Genomic DNA, 22464 nt, shown 5'->3' with positions numbered 1-22464 from the left:
ATTCCGGCTTAATAGTGATTCCCAGAGCCCCAAAAAAGTCTGCGGGCTATAGAGCGTTTTCCATTCGGGCACCAGTACTCTGGAATGCCCTCCCGGTAACAGTTCGAGATGCTACCTCAGTAAAAGCATTTAAGTCTCACCTTAAAACTCATTTGTATACTGTAGCCTTTAAAAAGACTCCCTTTTTAGACCAGTTGATCTGCCGTTTCGTTTCTTTTTCTCCTCTGTCCCACTCTTCCTTGTGGCGGGGGTCCGGTCCGGTGGCCATGGATGAAGTACAGGCTGTCCAGAGTCAGGAAATCCAGGATGGACCGCTCGTCCAGAGTCGGGACCCAGAATGGACCGCTTGCCTGTGTATCGGCTGGGGACATCTCTGCGCTGCTGATCCGCCTCCGCTTGGGATGGTTTCCTGTTGGCTCCACTGTGGACGGGACTCTCTCTACTGTGTTGAATCCACTTTGGACTGGACTCTCACGGTTGTGTTGGATCCACTATGGATTGAATTTTCACAGTATCATATTAGACCCGCTCGACATCCATTGCTTTCGCTTCCCCTAGAGGGGGAAGGGAGGGTTGCCCACATATGCAGTCCTCTCCAAGGTTTCTCATAGTCATCATTGTCCCCTACGTCCCACGGGGTGTGAGTTTTCCTTGCCCTTATGTGGGCTCTACCGAGGATGTCGTTGTGGTTTGTGCAGCCCTTTGAGACACTAGTGATTTAGGGCTATATAAATGATCCATACATCATTTTTTTACTCCTTATCACTGTCAGGGTGGACTTAATTCAAACCACACCAGTAGCAAATTACTTAACTGTACCCTCCATGTACATAATAAAAAGCAATTCATGTATTTTCTTCGTTTAGTTCTGATATAACAAAACATTGACGAAAAGCGTGTATTTTATTTTGTAATATGAAGCCGGAAATACAACTACCAACGAAGAAGAACCGGTGCAATGATTCCGGAGGTAATTCGTCCAGAAAGAGTAGTGACACTACTACCATTACGCGTATGACTACGACCACAACTATATGGTACGTAATTCATACGTTAGTTTAATGTTTTTTTTAAAGATATTGTTTACATTGATGTTTTGTTGTGACGACCGGAACGAACTAAAAGAGACCCTACCAGACGACTGTGAACATCTACGCAAGCCTCTGTATTTACGCAAATGGCGTAAGAGTTATACCTCTTCTTTATTTTTTTTTAACTTAGCAACCGTAATCCACCATGCCGATCCAGTTTGTCTATGGGAACCAGGACTTTGTTAAAGATGTATATGCCAATATTGGTACTACACCCCGCATGGTATCAGCATCAAGGTTTGATGCAGCTGTCCAAGCTGGCTGGGCAGACAGGATGGCGAGGGGGTTGTTCCGCTACCATTTAGGGGACTTGCAAACACGCGTCCTGCCCGGTCCATGTGGTTTTGTGGCCCAGTTGAATGTCGAGAGAGGAACTGAAAGAAGAAAGCCACAGAAGATACTCAGTATTCAGCAGGAGTTCAACGCCAAACAGTTTAATTTCAACATGATCAATCAGGATGAGATCATATTTGAGATGATGAAGGAATCTGAAGAAGGACATGGAAGTAATCATCAACCTTGCAAGACAGTTGTGCTGGTCAATGTCAGTCCTTTGGAGTTTGGACATTGTCTTTTTGTCCCTGATCCGTCACACTGCTATCCTCAGGTGCTCACAAAGTCGGCCATTCAAGTCGGTGTTGAATCTGTCCTGCTGAGCTCTGACCCAGGCTTTCGTGTGGGCTTCAACAGTCTCGGGGCTTTTGCATCCGTCAATCATTTACACCTCCATGGATATTACCTGAAACACAAGCTCAATATCGAATCGATGCCAGTCAGACCGATTCTAACTGAAATCGGATTTTACACTTTAATGGGATTTCCTGCAGGTTTTTTGTTCTACACCGAATCAGGGGGCGCGGATGACGTCGCAACCGCCATCTGTCGTGTCACCGACTTCCTGGTGGAGGCCAATGTTGCTCACAACCTGTTCATGACCAGGGGGTGTCCGCCTTGTGGTCACACTCAGAGCGAAAGAGACGACAACTTATTGAGGAAAGGTGTGCGGATTGCTGTGTGGCCCAGAGTAGCTTGCTTCGGTACCAAGGAAGAGTCTGCATTGAACATTGCTCTCTGTGAGCTTGCTGGACATCTGCCATTTAAGAACAAGATGGACTATGAGCGCTCTACGGAATCACATGTAATAGAAAACATTCAACAATATCTTCTACCAGATGAGGATATGCTTAAATTAGAAAAGCAGCTTACTCAGCAGCTAGTAACACCATAGTGTTGGGACAAAGCCTTGTAAACTGATGTGCCTATAAGATAAATAAATGAAATAAATATACACTTTTCTAAGATATTTCACTATTACTTGAACCCTACATTTGTGCAATAATATTTTAAGAGAGATAGATGCCCAGACAGGGCAGCACGGTGGAAGAGGGGTAAGTGCGTCTGCCTCACAATACGAAGGTCCTGAGTAGTCCTGGGTTCAATCCCGGGCTCGGGATCTTTCTGTGTGAAGTTTGCATGTCCTCCCTGTGACTGTGTGGGTTCCCTCCGGGTATTCCGGCTTACTCCCACTTTCAAAGACATGCACCTGGGGATAGGTTGATTGGCAACACTAAATTGGCCCTAGTGTGTGAATGTGAATGTTGTCTGTCTATCTGTGTTGGCCCTGCGATGAGGTGGCGACTTGTCCAGGGTGTACGTCACCTTCCGCCCGATTGTAGCTGAGATAGTTACCAGCGCCCCCCGTGACACCAAAAAGGGAATAAGTGGTAGGAATGGATGGATGGATGCCCAGACAGGTAATATCTTGTTCATCCCCCTGAGGTCGAATATGCAACTTGACAAAATGTGCCAATAATCAGCTAAAGAAAAGTCCCCATTAATTGTATAAAATAATTTTAACCAAAATTCTGATTAATCCCCAAGGAGAATATCATTTGCCCAAATGGCATCACCAAGGTAGCAAAGCCAACTCAAATGATGAACATGTTTTCTTGCTCACTCATGATGAGGTTCCTCATTGTTGAATGCACAACCGACGCAGTGATGTGTGACGGGTTTATTTTACCTCAGCATCCGTGTGCTGCCTTGACAACAACATTCAAAGGCATGTGGCTCAATCACTAGGAATTGTAGATTGTGTTTGGCATCTCAAGTTTGTTGTAATGTACAATATGTGGTTTATATTTGCTACCTATTTTTCTTCAGTCTCTCTTTTGTCTGTACTTATTAGAAGATGGTAGAATTAAAAACATAAGTACATTTTAAGACTAAAGACTTGGTAGAATTGCTCTGTTTCTTGCCACTTATAATAATAATTATAATAATGGATTAGATTTATATCGCACTCTTCATCATCATCATCATCATTTATTTTTATTCCTTTCATGAAAATGCATATTTACAAGCCACGTACAATTGACACTGTCATTGTTTTTTTTGTTTTTCTTTCTTATACATTTTCATGATCAGAAAGGAGCAGATGGAAGAATTATATTCTTATATTTATCTGCCCCTTTTTTAACACAAATTACAGTATTTTAGATGAATTATAAATGTTCCCTCCACCAACACCCGAACTCCAACATACTTTTCCATTTTCCTTTAAGCACTTTCACAATGACACGTCCAATCTAAATCAAAACTCAGTTTGATATAATTTCAGTTTTCTCTTTTTATAACTTTTTTTAAATACAAATATATTCTTAAAGCTTTTTAAGTCTTTGTTTAGAGAATTCCATGCTTTCACACCAACAACAGACAAGCACATTTGTTTCAAATTTGTTCGCACTCTTGGATGTTTAAAGTCATACGGCCTTCTGTGGTTCTCATCTTCAGATGTGAACACAAATAACTTTTGTATGTCCTTCGGAAGAACTTTATTTCTCGCTTTGAACATCATTAATAGTGTATTCAATTCTACAATGTCTTTTAGTTTTAGTAATCCCGACCTAATAAAGAGTGGATTTGTATGGTCTCTATATCCTACTTTAAAAATGATTCGAATTGCTCTTTTCTGTGAAAGAAATAAAGGCATTATGTTGCTATGATATGTATTTCCCCATATTTCTGCACAATAATTGAAATAAGGTAGAATAATTGAGCAATATAACATTCTCATTGTGTTGTATGTAAAACTATATTTAACCTTGTTCAAAATAAATAAGCTTTTAGATACCTTATTTTTCACATGCATTATATGAGCTTTCCATGTCAACTTTTCATCTAAGATGACCCCAAGAAATCTGATTTCAGACACCTTCTCAATTTTCACATTGTTTATGGATAAACTAACTTCTATCTTTCTTTTATTACCGAATACCATATACTTAGTCTTTTCCAAATTTAAAGATAATTTATTTATATCAAACCACAATTTTAGTTTAACCATTTCCTCTTTAATATTATTGGCTAAAATTTTCAAGTCATCTCCTGAACAGTATAAATTTGTATCGTCTGCAAATAATACGCACTGTAAAATTTTCGAAACCTCACAAATATCATTTATATATAAAGTAAAAAGTTTGGGTCCTAAAATCGAACCTTGTGGAATTCCACATTCAATATTCATACATTCTGACCTATGATCATCGATCTCAACATATTGCTGTCGTTGATGTAAATAACTGGTTAACCATTCCAGTGCAACTCCTCTGACTCCATAAGTATATAATTTAGAAATGAGAATTTGATGATCTACAGTGTCAAATGCCTTCTTTAAATCAATGAACACTCCTATTGTGTATTTATTTTGATCAATTGCAGTTGTAATCTCTTCAATAATGTTCATGATGGCCAAGCTCGTAGACCTGTTTGATCGAAATCCATACTGATTTTCATTTAATAATTTATGTTTTTCAATAAAACAGTCTAATTTATTAACAAACAGTTTTTCAAGCACTTTTGAAAATTGGGATAAGAGAGATACAGGTCTATAATTACCAAATGTATGTTTATCTCCGGTTTTAAATATAGGTATAACCTTAGCAGTTTTCATACTGTCTGGGAAAACCCCTACTTTAAAAGAACAATTAATTATATAATGCAATGGTTTAATGATGCAATCAATTGTGTTTTTTATTATACTCATGTCAATGCCCTCATTGTCTATTGAGGTCTTGTTTTTTAGTTTGTAAACCACAGATAATATTTCATTCTCAGTCACTTCACTAAGAAACATCGACTGCATAACCCTATTTTCGCTTTTCCAGACATCCCCTGATTGATCATTAGCTCTAGGTATTTTGTTTGCTAAGCGAGGTCCTACATTTACAAAGAATTGATTCAATTCATTGACAATTTCATCTTTGTTTTCAATTAACATATTATCTTTTTTAAAACATCTAGGTAGTTCTGTTCGCCTTGTCCTATTCCCTATTGCTTTATTTAAAATATTCCATGTAGCCTTTATGTTATTTTTATTTTCATGCAACATTCTTTTGTAATATTCCCTTTTTGCTTGTCTCAATATATTGGTCAACTTGTTTTTGTAGTTTTTATATCGTTTTTCAGCATTCTCTGTTCTTGATTTGATAAACTCCTTATAAAGTCTATTTTTCTTTTTACATGCATTTTTCAAACTGTTTGTCATCCAAGGTGCATTATTTTGCCTTTGTTTAGATCTGCATGGAACCTCAGGACAATGCTTGTTATACAGAGTAATATAATGTTTAAGAAAAGAATCATAGGCAGTATTTATATCGTCTGTGTACACCTCTTTCCACTCTTGTTTTAATAGGTCATCCCTAAAGTTGTTAATATGGTTGACACTTCTTTTCCTCTTAAGTATTTGATAGTATGTTCTTTTAGGGAATTGATAGTCAAATATTGCAAATATAGGCAAATACTCTTCTATTGTTAGATACTCAAAGCGCTCACAGAGAAGTGAAAACCCATCATTCATTCACACCTGGTGGTGGTAAGCTACATCTGTAGCCACAGCTGCCCTGGGGTAGATTGACGGAAGTGTGGCTACCAGTTTGCGCCTCGGGCCCCTCCGACCACAACCAATCATTCATTCACCAGTGTGAGCGGCACTGGGGGCAAAGGGTGAAGTGCCCTTCCCAAGGACACAACGGCAGTGATTTGGATGTCAATAGGTGGGAAGCGAACCTGCAACTCTCAGGTTTCTGGCACGGTCGCGCTACCCACTACGCCATGCCGCCCCACTTGTTTTCAGACATGTTGAATTTTGTAAATGTGATAACAATAGATAGCTTAAGCAGTGATGAAAGTATAGGACAAAAATGGCATTTAAGATATACAATACAATACAAACATTAAAGGTAAATGAATCAATACATTCAGGAATAAGCTGTCAGAAAAGAGTGTCAAAATGTAAAGTAAAAACAAGATATAGACTAACCCAAGCAGTAACTTAAAAATGATAAATGAATGAAATCAGGATCAATTATATTGTTTCTTTATATACTTTGTAAAGTTTCTTAAACTTACTCCTATTAGTACATTGAGTGCCTTGCTCATTACACAATTTAACTCTGCATATTTATCGCTTAGAAGTTTTTAATGTTTTGTAGGCATACACATGTTTGAATATTAGTTTTTCCATATTTTACTCATTTTAAAAAAAGCTTAAAGGGATAATTTTTGTCTCTGACACACAAAAAGTGCCAGTGGACACTCGTGTTCACCTTGAACCCTGTGCAGTAATGGATGACTGAGTCAAACCTGTCAAGCACCTTTCTGATACCTTGTGGAAAATGTTATTTACAGTGAATGCTTCACAGGGTCTGACTCGTGCAGAAGTCATGAGAACCCCCTCCTGCCCCTCCTGCAACCTCCATTGCCGCACGGCGAGGAGTTTGCGAGACTATTCCCTAACAGTATGTCTTCTTTCCATGTTTATAACTTGCATATTTTTGTCCCAGTTAGAGCATACTTGTAAATATTCCTCATCATTCTTTATACATTTAGTGATACTTCCAGTTATGTTATTTCAGCATCAGTAGTGAGTGATGAATTCTCGCAACAAATTGAGAATGTGTTATAATCTGTTATAATTTGTGTTTTGTGTTGCATAAACATGTGCGATTTGCAGAACTACAGTAGAAGGAGTAAGTGTGGGTGTGTCCTCATCTTTGCTTACCTTCCCCCGAGCTGATGATGCTGGTGACTTTCACTCAGGCAGGTACTGTACTTTTCCAAAAGACATACTGAATAACGACCAAGCTATCGTCCAAGATGGGCAGCGTTCAAAGCTTCAGGGAGTTTTGTGACCGCTCCAAAAATACAAATATCCGTTTAAGTCTTCCAGCAGTGTGCATCGTGTGGCAAACAGCCATGATCATCTTGTTTGGAGTTTTTATCCGTTATAACGAGGAGGCAGATCCACACTGGATAGACTACAAAAAAGTCCATAATATATCCAGTGACATTGACAATGACTTCTACTTCAGATATCCAAGTAAGTGTTGACTTTGCTCCTTTTAAACAATTTTATGGTTGTCAGATTGAGTCATTCTAGATCAGTGATTCTTAAAACTACTGCGGGGGTGAGAAACTCGTTTTCATTGAGGGCCACGTCGCATTTAAGGCTGCCTTCAGAGGGACGCTTATACCTGTGAATGTGAATATAGATTATAATATTACACAATTTCTTATGCATTTGGTTATTACATTTTTTGTACATAAAAAAAATGATGGATAGCTTACTTTAAAATCATATGTCAAGGTGACAAGCAGATTTTTTAAATTGATATTTTGTCTAAGGAATTGAAATACGGTATATAATGATTAGGAGTGCTCAAGAATCGGTTCACATCCGAATCGCGATTGTTATTTATTTGTATTTTTATTTAATTAGTAATTTTCAAAAGTCTACTTAAAAATAGATTGTTTTAAGAATCTTTTTTTTTTTCTACTTTTTTGACTCACTCCATGCTTACTCGCTGCGCTTATAATTCAGCAACCAAAAAGAGGTTTTGTCATCTGTAACCAGTTTTGTAAAAGTTTCATGAATATTTATACCAAATAATACATTGCGAGAATCGGTTTGAAACCAGAATTCATTCAGAATCAAATTGTCACCCCAAGAATCGGAATTGGATCAAACCGTGAGAAAGATTCTCACTTCTAATAATAAAAAAATATTAGCAGATACTAAACGTTTAAAACATATCAAATTTCATGCATTACACACATTTGTTTCTGTCAAAATGGAAACAATGAATACAACTAATAAAGATTAAAGCACGCATTATTTCTAAGCTTTTACGGACCACATTAAAATATGTGGCGGGCCCGATCTGGCCTACAGGCCTGTAGTTTGACACCTGTGCACTTGTGGTATGCTAAATAATCACTTGATTAATGTACAGTGTTTTATTTTCCAATAACAAACACAGTGTTACTGTTCAAACTGTGTGTAGTGTTCCAGTAGCCAAAATATTAAATATACTTATTCAATAAAACCTCTGCTCTGTTTTTGATTATTACTTAGGCCTAATATGCCACTGTAATTTAATGTTGGTCTCTATGGTGGCACTTGGAAAGCCAAGTGTTTTCTAAGTTGGTACTTGGTTAAAAAAGTTCAGGAATAACTGCTCTAGATTAAATTATTTAATTATCAATTTTGTAAACACACCGTCTGCATTTAAAACCAGTTCAGGATGGGATAAAAACAAGCTATTTGTGTATACATATTGATATGATAATTACCTATGTTGCTGCCATCCACTGGTGCTTGTTTTATGTGAAGATCCAGTTGCAACATGTTTCACATAAACCACACTAAAACAATTAATAAAACATATCCCTTTGATAAATAATGTGTTGAGAGCAATAATATTAAATCAAGTCGCGAGTTGGAGTCATTTTGTTTAGTGAGGCAGTGAAAGACTTCTGTAAATGTGGGTTTTAATAGTTTTTACTCTGCTGTTTGTCACAAATTCATCAAATATTTTATAGTGAAAACATATTGTAGCATTCAGATAGCTGTGGACATGTTTTGTAAATGACACTTACTGGGTTATGCTGGTATCCGTTTAGTTTCGAGAATTGGTTTATGAAAGCAGACGCGGTCCGAGCCTGTTTGGCGCCCTGAGCAAAACTCCGAGCCCCTCCTAACCCCCAACCCAGAATCAGCAACGGACAAACACAATATTTCATAATCTATAATCTTGAATACAAAAAGATAAAGTAAATACAGTATGTCAACGTAAATAGAAATGTAAATTGTATAAAACCTTTGACACACAAAGATGAATAAAACAAATATAATTTGAAATAGATATTACAGGCGTAAAGTGCAATCTAAAACCGGACTTTTCCAGGTTTTTTTGATGCAAAATCGAATCATTACATCATCATACACAATCTGTTGTACAAATGCATGATGTTGGTGATAATGGCAAGTCCAGAAAGACGTTCCTGTGAGTGGCCGTGCCAGCAACTTGAGGGTTGCAGGTTCGATTCCCGCTTCCGCCATCTTAGTCACTGCCGTTGTGTCCTTGGGCAAGACACTTTACCCACCTGCTCCCAGTACCACCCACACTGGTTTGAATGTTAAATAGATATGGGTTTCACTATGTAAAGCGCTTTGAGTCACTAGAGAAAAAGCGCTATATAAATATAATTCACTTCACTTCACTTCACAAAGTGGACCTCAGGTATACGCATTGATAAGCTTTAGCCTGACAACACTTTTGTCCATTTTGAACTCTGAGCTCGTCCTCAGGCACAGGAAAAAAAACAAAATAGTGATACGGGATGCCCCAGTGCCCACTCAACTAACTTGATGTGGAAAAAAATTATATTCTCCATGTCAGTCTTTTATTAGGTAACATGTTTCATTACGGTGGTAGTCTAGAAGAGATGTGGCAAGTTTTTTTGAGAGGGGAGACTGCACCCTAGACGGTCGCCCACAATGCCCAACGTAAAAACTGCGTCTGCACAAACGAGGTGGACTGAGACAAAAATTGGGTTCAGACTGGCAAACAAAGCAGATAGTGTGCCAACTCCCACCATTGATGTGCATAATGGCATGTCCATATTTGAAAATATACCCAGAGAAAGCATGTATGTGTTGATAGAGAATGGTCTGCCTGGCCATTAAGCCAATAAGCCTTGATTATGTAACACCCCAGGGCCCACCTGCGAGAGTTACTGTAGTTACTAGGCAAGACGCGGCAGAAAATGATCCATAAATTAACGAGTACATCAGGCCCTTATTCAAACTCAAAATTCTTTCCTACCGTGCCAGAATACACAGCAGTTTTTTAGAATGTTGCGGCAAAAGTTGTGATAAATTGAGGCTTATTTTTTTCTATAATATTGCATCAGCTTGTGATTTTTTTCATTTTGTTTTACCTTGTTATAAGTGTAACATTAACTACAAAAAGAACATCTGGATTAATTAGCAAACCTATGTTTTTTTTAATTGCACACAAATGTGTGCATAGTTTGCAAAACATATACTGTATTGATGTTTTACTCTTTATAAGGTCCCATGCTTCACAAGGCCTGTGTTTATATACTTTGTTTAAAATATAAACAACCGTAAATTAGGGTTGTACGGTATACCAATATTAGTATAGTACCGCAATACTAATGAATCATTTTCGGTACGATACCCCGTCTCTGTAAAGTACCAGTCCCGCACCGCCCGCGTCGAAGTCACGTCGTGACATTGCTGGTTTACGAGCAGACGAGCATTTTCGGCGACACACAATCACGGAGTGCTTACAAGCAGACACAGTGTGTAGACAGAAAATGGAGAACGGATGCATTTTGGCTTAAAAACTAACGAAAAAGGTGAAGTTATAACACTGAAACGCCCTCCGGAAGAGATGCTTTAAGACATAGCTAGCTAGCTAGTGGCTAACGTCCATCCGCAGTCGGCAGTGTTTTAGCTACTTCTAAATCACCAGTTCTCGACTCAATAGCGACGAATAAAGTAAGTTTATTAAAAGTATCATCTGCTGCAGGACGAGGAATAGCTAAACATGCTTCACTACACACCATAGCTCACCGGCGTCAAAATGTAAACAAATGCCATTGGTGGATCTACACCTGACATCCACTGTAATGATATCAAGTACAAACACGCATAAAGTCGATACTACTATGTTTACGTCAATATTTTTTGGCGTCAAAACATATTATTTCGTTTTTTTAAATGTATACTAGGTTTATACATTTAGGAAATACGTCCCCCCTGGACTCATGAGGATTTTGAATATGACCAATGTATGATCTTGTAACTACTTGGTCTCGGATTGATACCCAAATTTGTGATATCATCCCAAACTAATGTAAAGTATCAAACAACAGAAGAATAAGTGATTATTACACTTTAAACGTGTATAAAGAACATGTTGAAACAGGAAGTAAGCAGATATTAACAGTAAATAAACAATTGTATGGATAATTAATTTTCTACCACTTGTCCTTAATAATGTTGACAAAATAATAGAATGATAAATGACACAATATGTTACTGCATACGTCAGCAGACTAATTAGGAGCCTCAGAGTTTTTGTTAAAATAAACCCAAAAATGCATTTTTTATGTGGTCCACCTTATTTAGAAAAGTACCGAAATAATTTTAGTACCGGTACCAAAATATTGGTATCATTACAACACTACCGTAAATATATTTTCTGTACACCTCTTAACTGTTTATATAAGAAGGATTATTTTTATTAAAGCTTCTATAGTAAATCCAAAGGAAGTGAAAATGCATGTGAGTTTTTTTTATTTTTGACTAACAAATTACAGCAAAATATTCTACATGCCAGCTGTTGAGACTATTTGGAGCAAAATGGGTTGTATTATTAATTGCACCACTTTAAAGGCATTTGTTTGAAGTTGAATTGCATTTGGAATCCTTATTTTGATAATTCATTTACTTGAGATTTTGATGGATGATGACAATAGAGAACTATGTGTCATGATACAGAAGGGGATACTACAGTATTGACTAGGGGTGTGGGAAAAAATCGATTCGAATACAAATCGCGATTCTCACATTGTGCGATTCAGAATCGATTCTCTTTTGTTTTTCTATCGATTTTTTTTAATTTAAGAAAAAATGTTGTTGTTTTTTTTTTTTTAATCAATCCAACAAACCAATACACAGTAATACCATAACAATGCAATCCAATTCCAAAACCAAACCTGACCCAGCAACACTCAGAACTGCAATAAACAGAGAAAATTGAGAGAAGACACAAACACGACACAGAACAAACCAAAAGTAGTGAAACAAAAATTAATATTATCAACAACAGTATCAATATTAGTTATAATTTCAGCATAGCAGTGATTAAAAATCCTTCATCTACATTATTAGACATTTATAAAAATAAAAAAAAAGAACACTTGCATCGCATCTCATAAGCTTGACAACACACTGTGTCCAATGTTTTCACAAAGATAAAATAAGTCATATTTTTGGTTCGTTTAATAGTTCAAACAAATTTACATTATTTCAATCAGTTGATAAAACATTGTCCTTTACAATTATAAAAGCTTTTTTTAAAAAAAAAATACTACTCTGCTAGCATGTCAGCAGACTGGGGTAGATCCTGCTGAAATCATATGTATTGAATAAATACAGAATCGTTTTGAATCGGAAAGATATCATTTATGAATCGAAAATCCCGTTGAATAAAAAAAAATCGATATGTAATCGAATCGCGACCCAAGAATCGATATTGAATCGAATCGTGGGACACCCAACGATTCGCAGCCCTAGTATTGACCCAAATATAAGTTATTTTCTGTTGAAAAAAACACTCATTTTTCAGTCTAGAGATTTATACACGCAATCCAACCTATGAGGCCAAACAATTTCATCCCGAAGCGAGGCACAGCCTTTCTTTCTGTCACTCACACACAGTAAAGACAAACAGATGCAACCGTCACACTGGAAAAAGTGCAAACAGAGGAGGCATGATAATGCATGTTTTAAGATAACTGTGATCAATGAAGCAAAGTCAGTGAAAAATTAGAACAATTGTGGCGTATAATTTTTTTGTCTATAAGTCATTTTAAAAAAGCCTTTCCATCTATAAAATAAACAGGACTTGAAAAAAGATTCAGATTAGTATTATTTGAACATATATAGTTTCAAAATGATGCATGACATTCATCCATTTTCTAATGTTTAGAAGGTCTTTCTTTACATGTCCAAAAAAGGGTAGGAAGAAGCAGTGCTTAGTTAATCCTACCCATTTTCCATTTTATAACAATGTCAATATCAAAACCCATGTTCACTCCTTGTACTCTGTATCTACAAATTTTACACATTACAATCAGTATTGTGGTAATACAACTCTTACGATGAGATAAATAACTTCTTTACTTAATTCTATAATTAAAAAAGAGGTGTGATATATTCTGGTCAATATGGTTCTTTGCTGTTTCTAAATAAACCACACTAATTTATATTTTTTTGCTTTTCTCTGTACTTTCGACCTCAAACATGATCTCTGGTTAAGGTTTCCAGGATGTCCATGTGATGATCTTTGTAGGATTTGGCTTTCTGATGACTTTTCTCAAGCGCTACAGCTTCGGTGCTGTGGGTTTCAACTTCCTCATCGCAGCTTTCGGCATCCAATGGGCGCTGCTCATGCAGGGCTGGTTCCACTCCCTGGACTGGACCGATGGAAAGATCAAAATAGGAATCGAGAGGTATGTTTTTCGTCCTCCAGCTAAGACGGCGTTGTAGGATTAAATAAGATGTTTCATCCTACTCCTTTTCGTACACGTTGAATTTGGTAAACACGTCTGAAACTAATAAACCATGCCAAGCTACAGTATTTGTAAATATACAGTCAAGTGACACATAATTGTTTTGTATTATTACAAAAAAGTGTCTGATGGAATATGTTTACACCTGCATGGTTTCCACACAAAGAAAACAAGTGATGCTGGAGAAACCAGTCCAACGTTCCCATAGAGATACGTTAGCTCTAATGGCGTTTTTTAACGGTTGACTGGTCAGATAACATAAACAGAGCCTTCACACTTCAGAAAAATGATGATGCTATTGGAATGTAGTGGCATTATGCTCACTTTGTGCTTTTCAGATGAACTATTTCTATTTTTTTATCCTTCTCAAAGCTTAATTAATGCAGATTTCTGTGTGGCGGGCTGCTTAATTGCTTATGGAGCTGTGCTGGGTAAAGTCAGTCCAGTTCAGCTGATGGTATTGACTCTGTTTGGCGTCACATTGTTTGCTGTGGAGGAATATATCATCCTCAGTGTCATACATGTAAGTCAGACTTATTTTTACAGTACTGTCTCTTTTTGTATATGCATATACAGTGGTACCTCAATTTAGGAGTGTCCAAATTAAAGAATGTTTTGAAATAAGAGCTGTCTCTCCGTTAATTGTCCTGCAAGCAAAAATTTGAGTTAAAAGCATCCCGTAGTTGTTTGAGCTGACCAAAACATCGGTCTTACTTGCTAGCATTAGCTTATAGCGAGTGATCAACATAACTTTTTCCAACCATCGGAAGGAATAAAGTGAGTGTAAAGAACAGTGCTTTGAAGAAGCAGATTATATTCTTTAAATGATAAAAAAATAATAATCAAAAACATGACTGAGCGTGTTGCCAACTTGATAAAGCAATTGGAGCCTATTGCTGCTAGTTCGCACTAAACTTAAGCAGAATGAGTCAATAACGCTAGCCATGAATGTACTTTTAATATCTTAATGCAAGTAATTATCCATTCAAATATGGAAAAGCTGCCGATGGTGTGTTTGACTGAACAGAGACACCTTAGAAGTCAACTCTCTGAGGTAAATGCTGTACAATATTATTGCATTACTCCCAAAAAAATACTGTAGTTGTTTGTAATAGATTATATTGTCTTGTTTTTATAAATTGTTTCTTATCTATTTTTTTGAAGTTGTGTTACATATTAAAACATGATAATTAAATTAATTTCAGTAATAGACATTAATTTGAGATACAAGGGTTTTAGGTTAAGAGCTTTATCACAGTACCAATTAATTTCCTAAATTGAGGTACTACTATACATGTAATATTTCTCACCACTTGAAAATATGTACAATAAATAGTGCATGGTATCCCCTGAAGGCCCGTGATGCAGGAGGCTCCATGGTGATCCACACATTCGGGGCTTATTACGGCCTTGCCATCTCATGGATGCTCTATCGACCAAACTTAGACCAGAGCAGTCGTCTGCAGGGCTCGGTCTACCACTCAGATGTCTTCGCTATGATTGGTAGGTATGAGATGAAGCTACACAACTTTACTGTCTTCATTTTGTGAGGGACTTTGTGATTTTCCGCCCTGCTGTTCTTATGGGTAGGAACTATCTTTCTGTGGATGTTCTGGCCCAGCTTCAATTCAGCCATCACTGACCATGGGGATGGGCAGCACCGAACCGCCATTAACACCTACCTGGCCTTGGCAGCAACAGTGCTCACCACTGTGACCATCTCAAGCCTCTTTCAGAAGCATGGCAAACTGGACATGGTAACATCCTCTGATAAGAATGAAAAAACATTTTTTGAATAATAATCAAGTGTTTATGAAGCAAGTTTCTTCTTCTGCTTTACAGGTTCACATCCAGAACTCCACTCTGGCTGGAGGCGTGGCAGTTGGAACTGCAGCAGAGTTCATGCTGATGCCTTACGGCTCTCTAATAGTTGGCTTCTGCTGTGGTATCATCTCCACGCTGGGATATATCTTCCTCACGGTATTCTTTACTCTGAGTTTTGATCAACTGTCTTAGGGCTTAAGATCTTAAAGTAATTAATCAGGGGTCTTTTTGGTTCCAAATTTGAACTCTCAACTTCACATGTCTGTGTTGAGTTTGCATGTTCTCCCCGTGTTTATGTAGTTTTTATGAAGTACTTATGTTTTTTCCCACAGTTCTAAAACATGTTAGTGTAATTGGAGTCTTTAAATCGGGGGTCAGCAACCCGCGGCTCTTTAGTTCTGCCCTAGTGGCTCCCTGAACTTCTTTCAGAGATGTGTAAAAATGGAAAAGATGAAGAAAAAAATATTTTTCTTTTAATATATTTTCTGTAAGAGAAAAAAAAGATGACACAAGCCTTCTTAATTGTTAGAAATCCTACTATTTATACTAAACCTGCTTCACTGATGACAGCATTTGGTAAGCGCTGTTTTGTCCTACTGATTTTGGCGGTTCTTGAATTCACCGTGGTTAGTTTACATGTGCAACTTTTTTTGACGCTGCCACAGAAAAACGTGTTTTTTGCCACTCCTTTGTCTCATTTTGTCCACCAAACATTTTACTTTGTGCATGAATGCACAAAGGATAGCTTTGTTGATTTGTTGGAGTGCTAATCAGGCATATTTGGTCAATCCGTGACTGCAAGCTAATTGATTTATATGTGAGGCTGAGGGATGGCTATAGTTACATCTCTGTGAAGTACCACTGCTTTTTTTTTTTTTTTTTTACTTCTTGTTTGGAATGTTTTATAGTCTAGTCCTGATGTAATGTTTCTTGTGCAGCCCTTCATGGAGAAACACCTGAAGATCCAGGACACATGTGGAATCCACAACCTTCACGCCATGCCTGGTCTTATCGGCGGCATTGTGGGAGCCATTACTGCTGCAGCCGCGTCTGAGTCTGTTTATGGTAAAGAAGGGTGAGTGAAGAGGAAAACGGCAGTACACAAGTGCAGTAGTAATGTGTGTCACCTTGTGTTTATTGAATTTGTCATTGAAGACTGAAAAACACCTTTGACTTTGATGGTGACTTTGAAGACATGACACCGACAAGGCAGGGGGGTCACCAGGCTGCCGGCATCTGTGTGGCCCTCTGCTTTGGTGTAGGTGGAGGCATCATGGTTGGTACGTGGACACTGGTTACGAATATGGCAAAGGTGTTTTGGTCCAAGTTTAGGATGTCTTTGCTTTCGGCGCAGGTTTTATTTTAAGGTTACCCATCTGGGGCGATCCAGCTGATGACAACTGCTTTGACGATGAAGTCTACTGGGAGGTTAGTGAGCCAAATAGCAGACTTTCCTCTATGATCCAGTCAAACATGATATTGTTTAAATTGTAGGTGCCTGATGATGAGGAAAGTGTTCCACCAGTACTGCAGTACAACAACCACATGTTGAACAAAGATGTGTAAGTCTTTACTTACTTTAATTATTTGCTGGCGTGCCCCCAGCCCCGCCCAAAGGAAAATAAACTTTTTACCTCCTCCTCCTCCCCCCCACCCAAATTAAAATATTGACAAGTCCTGATACTTTACTCCGGTTTGTGCAGCCCTTGGAGACACTAGTGATTTAGGGCTATATAAATAAACATTGACTGATTGATACTGTTTTTGTATGTTTATGACAAGAGTAGGCCAACTTTTTGGCTGAAGGGCCATATTGGCTTTTGAAATTTGACAGGCGGCTGCATACATGAAGTATTTCAAAGCAAATCGTATCGGCTGAAACTAAGAGTAGACTTCCCAAACATAGGCTATACGTCTATTTTCAACAATATCATACGTGAACCTCAAAGAAACACAAAAATGGTATTACAGGGTTAACACTTACGTTCTCTTTCAGTGGGAGCAGTGTTGTTGTTCACCCTTTTTTTTTGCCAATGCGTTTTGTATTTATTTATTTATTCGCACAATATAAGGTGCAAAAGGTAGTAACATTGTAAAAAAAAAAAAACACACAAACAAAACAAAACAGACAAGTAATGAGAAATACGTAATAAGAAATAAGTGCAGGTGAGAAAAGGAACCCAAAAAGTCTTATGCAAGGTTCTCACCTAAAGCAGTAAATTACCGGTAACAAACAAAATTAAACATAGTATATAGAAAAATTAAGATAATAAGTACCTTGTGTGGATGGAGTCTAGGTGTGGGTGTGTTAGTTTTTGTGCGTGAGGAAGTGTAAGGCTACATTGTAAGGTAGGAACAGATGGAGAATGTTGGTTAATCAAGATTGCCCTTAATCTATGTTTAAAGTTACTGCCCATCGTGAAAATGAGTCTAACACACCTGCTTTAATGACGTTATTTATTTTTAAAAACAGTGTGGAGTATTAAGGCAAAATAAATATTCTATCAGTGTCAAAATATTTCCGACTGTGTGGTGAGGTTCATGCCTTTTTTTCCTTTACTTTATATTCTAGAATAATTGCATTTCAATTATTAATAATCTGTATTATTTTTTTTATTTTTTTCTGTCTGTGCTCTACTTTATGTTATTAAAGGTTGCTCATTAAAAGGATAACAAGAGAAAATTAGAGAATCATTCACTGTAGGTGAAAATTATTTTTCGATAAAACTTACAAAAAGTCTATGTCACTTTGACTTTCTGTAGAAAGACAGCAGCAATAAGCAACTTGCATACTGTACGACCTTTCACACTTAGCCAGACTACTGTGCTGTGTGTAATTGAACAAAATATTCAATCAAACTTGCTTTATGTAGCACTTTTTATGCAAAAGGCAACACAAAGTGCTTTACCCCAGTAAAACGAACACACACACACACGCACACTGAGGATAGAGAAAAACACTGGAGAATAACTAAACAGGTAGAGAATCTAAAAAAAATAAAAACCATTTTTTAAAATATATGTAAAAAAAAAAATACGAACATGCATGCACACACACACACACACACACACACACACACACACACACACACACACACACACACACACACACACACACACAGAGGATAGAAAAAAACACTGGAAAATAACTAAACACGTATGGATTCTAAAAAGAATAATATATTTTTTTTTCCACCTAGTCACTGCCGTTGTGTCTTTGGGCAAGACACTTAACCCACCTGCTCCCAGTGCCACCCACACTGGTTTAAATGTAACTTAGATATTGGGTTTCACTATGTAAAGCGCTTTGAGTCACTAGAGAAAAAGTGCTATATAAATATAATTCACTTCACTTCACTTTTAAATATGTGTTAAAAAATATATGTCATTAAACTAATAAATACATATTTTATTGATAGTAATAGTAGTAATAATAAAAATAAATAAAATAGAACAACAACTAAGAACCTTTTGAAGAGTTTAAAATAATCAATAAAAAGCCTGATTAAAAAGGTGTGTCTTTACCATTTAAAAAAAAAAGAAATCAATGGTATCTGAAGTAATGATGTCATACTTATAATAAATAAATGATGTGTGATATATGATAAATGTTTCTGCAAACATACTAACGACATCCTGACAAAAACGGCCCATGCATTTGGGACCGATTGAACAATTTGAAAACTTCTCTTTTTAGTAAAGCTTTTAGTTAATGCACCTTTTAACTAAACCACTTTGTATCCTTTTTATGATATTGTCCCTGTTGTTTTAAATTGAATTGTTGTTTTACTTCGCCTATGCTTTGTACAGCGCTTTGTGATTTTATCTGTGAAAAGTGCTTAATAAATAAAATTTACTCACTTAATTACAATCAGCCTCATCTCAGGCGTTGCCACGTATTTAATCAGAAAATGTGCAAATTCTGCGAATAAAAATAATACTTTAAACATTACCAATTGAAATAACACAGGAAAAATAAAAAATATTGACATCTAATCATTATGCTTTTTTTCATAATGGTCTGCCTCCTCTGACAACACGTACCTGCTGCCTATTGTTGTTGCATTCATTGCCCTCTTGGTGGCAGTACTGGTTCACTAAAAACATAAAAAAGCATGAATTTCAATGTTTCAAACTGAAGCTGCTGGTCACCAATAGTTACTGCTTGATGTTTAATGCACGCACGCACGCACGCACACACACACACACACACACACACACACACACACGCACACGCGCGCGCATGCACGTGTTGTTGGGGCAGCAAAATGTCATGTTAACACTGTACATGTGTTTAATGTGTTTATGTGGGTGAGAGCTACATAATGTACTCTAAAGTGACCTTAAATCCTGAATATGTCACCACACTGTCAGACATAAGTTATTGTTTCCATACTTTTTTCCATTCATCAATTTTTTTACCGCTTGTCCTTCTTGGGGTCACGGGGGGTGCTGGAACCTATCTTTATTATCTTATGAAATAATGTGTGAAATGTTTTTGATTACAGGACAGAGTCAAATTTCACAATGGAGCAGAACTGACCCAGCATCACCTGGAACATGGAGGGTTGCAGTCCTCTGCTGCTATCGTTTTATTCTCCTCCTAAAAAGATTTCATTTGATCATGTTTCCCACCTTTACAAATATTTATTGTCCAGCCAAAGAGTTTCTTTTTTGGAGGATTTTTCCCCCATATTTGCAGAATAAAATGCGTGTGTGTACGAAAATCAACATATAGTATTTCCTTGAATTGCCGCCAGGGTGCTAATTCATTTAAAACCTCTTCTCACTCCTGCGCTTACCAAAGGCATGGGGTAAAAGTAAGCATGCGCTAATTATTTTAAAACTTCTTCTCACTCCGGCACTTACCAAAGGTATGCAGTAAAAATTTGAGTGTGATGTAAGCTTGGACCTTAAATCCTTCTGAATAGCTCTTCATTTTCTTCCCTTTTTGCGATTTCAAATTACCGGTATTGAAATCAGCCTCCTCCATTTTGAAAATGATGAAAGGGGAAGTGTCACTCCAGACGTCACAAGTTTGACCAGGCGGTAATACTAAGCATGCGCTAATTATTTTGGGAAGCGAGTTTGACCCGGCAGTAATTCAAGGCAGGCACATACTATATGCCTTGCGACAATTCAAGGAAATACGGTAGACTACTTTATTCCTTAAGGCAGGGGTGGGCAACCCAAAACGTTGAAAGAGCCATATTGGAAAAACAAATATGTCTGAAGCCGCAAAAAATAAAAGGTATATATAAGTGTTATAATGAAGGCAACACATGACGGAAGTGTCTATATTAGCTATAATAGCCTACAATCAAAATGACTATGTGTCGCAGGCTGAAGCAAATCTTTATTGACAGAAATGTTTAAATTTATTATTAATTCAACACATTTTACAACATTAGGAACCATTAGTAAATCAGAAGCTAGTCAGAAGGTGAGATAACTCCCGGAAATTACTGGCTTTTAATGGCCAAAGGTATAAATGTCTGTGTCCAAGTTAAGGCTGTCTTCATTTATTAGATTTATTACATTCTTTGGCACGCTAGATAATGTTTGCTGTGGTCGGGAACAACACGGCACACAAACAAATATCAGAAATGCAACCAATATTACATACAGATAATGTGTCATGATATATGCAAAACTAAATTGTATACCAAGAGGATAAAAAGTAAATGATATTAAAGGTGCTCAAATATACCTACAGACGAGGCAAAATGATGCAATGTGTAAACACAGCTAGCCTAAATAGCATGTTAGCATTGATTTTCTTGCAGTCATGCACTGACCAAATACGCCTGATTAGCACTCCAACAAGTCAATAACATCAACAAAGCTCACCTGTGTGCATTCATGCACAGTATAAAACGTTTGGTGGACAAAATGAGACAAAGAAGGAGTGGAGGATTTTACATGTAAACAAACTGTTGCATCACAGTCCACACTATGGCGAGTTCAAGAACTGCCAAAATTAGTAGGACAAAACAATGTATAACAAATGCTCTCATCAGTGAAGCATACACAAACATAATATACAGTGGGCTTTCTAACCATTGGGAAGGTTTTTTACATGTTTGTCCTCAAACAAAAAACATACTAATACAAAAAAGTATATTTTTCCCCCATCTTTTTACATTTTCAATCCTTTTTTAAAAATGCTGCAGGTAGCCGCGGGTTGCTGACCCCCGCCTTAAGGCATTGATGGATGTATGATTGATAACATGACTAAATAGTTTTTGTGTGCTGTCATGAGGAGTCAATTAGAAGAGTAATAGGTTTGGGAAAATAAAAAGTTTGTAAGGTATCACATTGTATAACATGCATGATGCACTCTAACCACAAGATTAACTTAAACCGAAAGTCAGCATTATTATATTGAAACTTGAAACAATACATTTATATTGTCACTGTATACAAAAAAAATCATATTTCTCTCATTGAAAAGACAGACAGCAAGCTTTTTTTGCACGGGTCAGACCCTTATTGATCCAAGGAGACTTCGTGCTTAGCAAACACACGCTGGCTTATGCTTTGTGCCGCCAGGTCAGAACATCACTGGTGAGTGGAAGTGGTCAAAGTCAAAGTTGTGTTTTACTTTATTGCATTGACCAGTCGTGATCATTCCTGCAAATATTCAGTTTAAACAAAAATGATCCATCTATAGACCAGGGGTCAGGAACCTTTTTGGCTGAGAGAGCCAAGAAGCCAAATATTTTTAAATGTATTCCCGTAAGAGCCATATAATATATTTTTTTAACACTGAACACAACTAAACACTTGCATTTTTAAGTAAGACCAACATTACTAGAGTATAATGGGTCTCTTATTCTTTGTAATAACATTGATATTCTGAAGCTAACTGTGGAGGGGG

General features: G+C 37.1%; 3 protein-coding genes across 3 annotated transcripts in view; 2 read left to right on the top strand and 1 right to left on the bottom strand.

The window, feature by feature from the left end:
* The window catches only part of man2a2 (mannosidase, alpha, class 2A, member 2), a 198359-nt gene that overhangs the window by 115402 nt on the left and 60493 nt on the right, over positions 1-22464 (bottom strand). The window lies entirely within an intron of this gene.
* LOC133563428 (GDP-D-glucose phosphorylase 1-like) lies at positions 931-2379 on the top strand. The gene has a single exon (XM_061917549.1). It carries the CDS (start codon positions 1237-1239, stop codon positions 2317-2319), a length of 1083 nt encoding a protein of 360 aa, XP_061773533.1. The 5' UTR covers positions 931-1236; the 3' UTR covers positions 2320-2379.
* On the top strand, positions 7111-20315 carry LOC133563426 (ammonium transporter Rh type C 1). Its single transcript, XM_061917548.1, has 11 exons — positions 7111-7470; positions 13508-13700; positions 14133-14283; positions 15116-15263; positions 15351-15517; positions 15603-15740; positions 16523-16659; positions 16740-16864; positions 16939-17012; positions 17079-17146; positions 20093-20315. Exons 1-11 carry the CDS (start codon positions 7248-7250, stop codon positions 20124-20126), a joined length of 1458 nt encoding a protein of 485 aa, XP_061773532.1. The 5' UTR covers positions 7111-7247; the 3' UTR covers positions 20127-20315.

This window comes from Nerophis ophidion, linkage group LG12 (assembly GCF_033978795.1).
Source record: "Nerophis ophidion isolate RoL-2023_Sa linkage group LG12, RoL_Noph_v1.0, whole genome shotgun sequence".
NCBI classification, from domain to species: Eukaryota; Metazoa; Chordata; class Actinopteri; order Syngnathiformes; family Syngnathidae; genus Nerophis; species Nerophis ophidion.
This window is presented reverse-complemented; position numbering and strand designations above follow the sequence as displayed.

Coding starts and splice junctions, on each gene's coding strand:
- LOC133563428 (XM_061917549.1), top strand. CDS start 1,237: ATGCCGATCCAGTTTGTCTATGGGAACCAGGACTTTGTTAAAGATGTA.
- LOC133563426 (XM_061917548.1), top strand. CDS start 7,248: ATGGGCAGCGTTCAAAGCTTCAGGGAGTTTTGTGACCGCTCCAAAAAT. Junction 14,284..15,115: donor TCATCCTCAGTGTCATACAT/GTAAGTCAGACT, acceptor TATCCCCTGAAG/GCCCGTGATGCAGGAGGCTC. Junction 17,013..17,078: donor ACGATGAAGTCTACTGGGAG/GTTAGTGAGCCA, acceptor TTTAAATTGTAG/GTGCCTGATGATGAGGAAAG.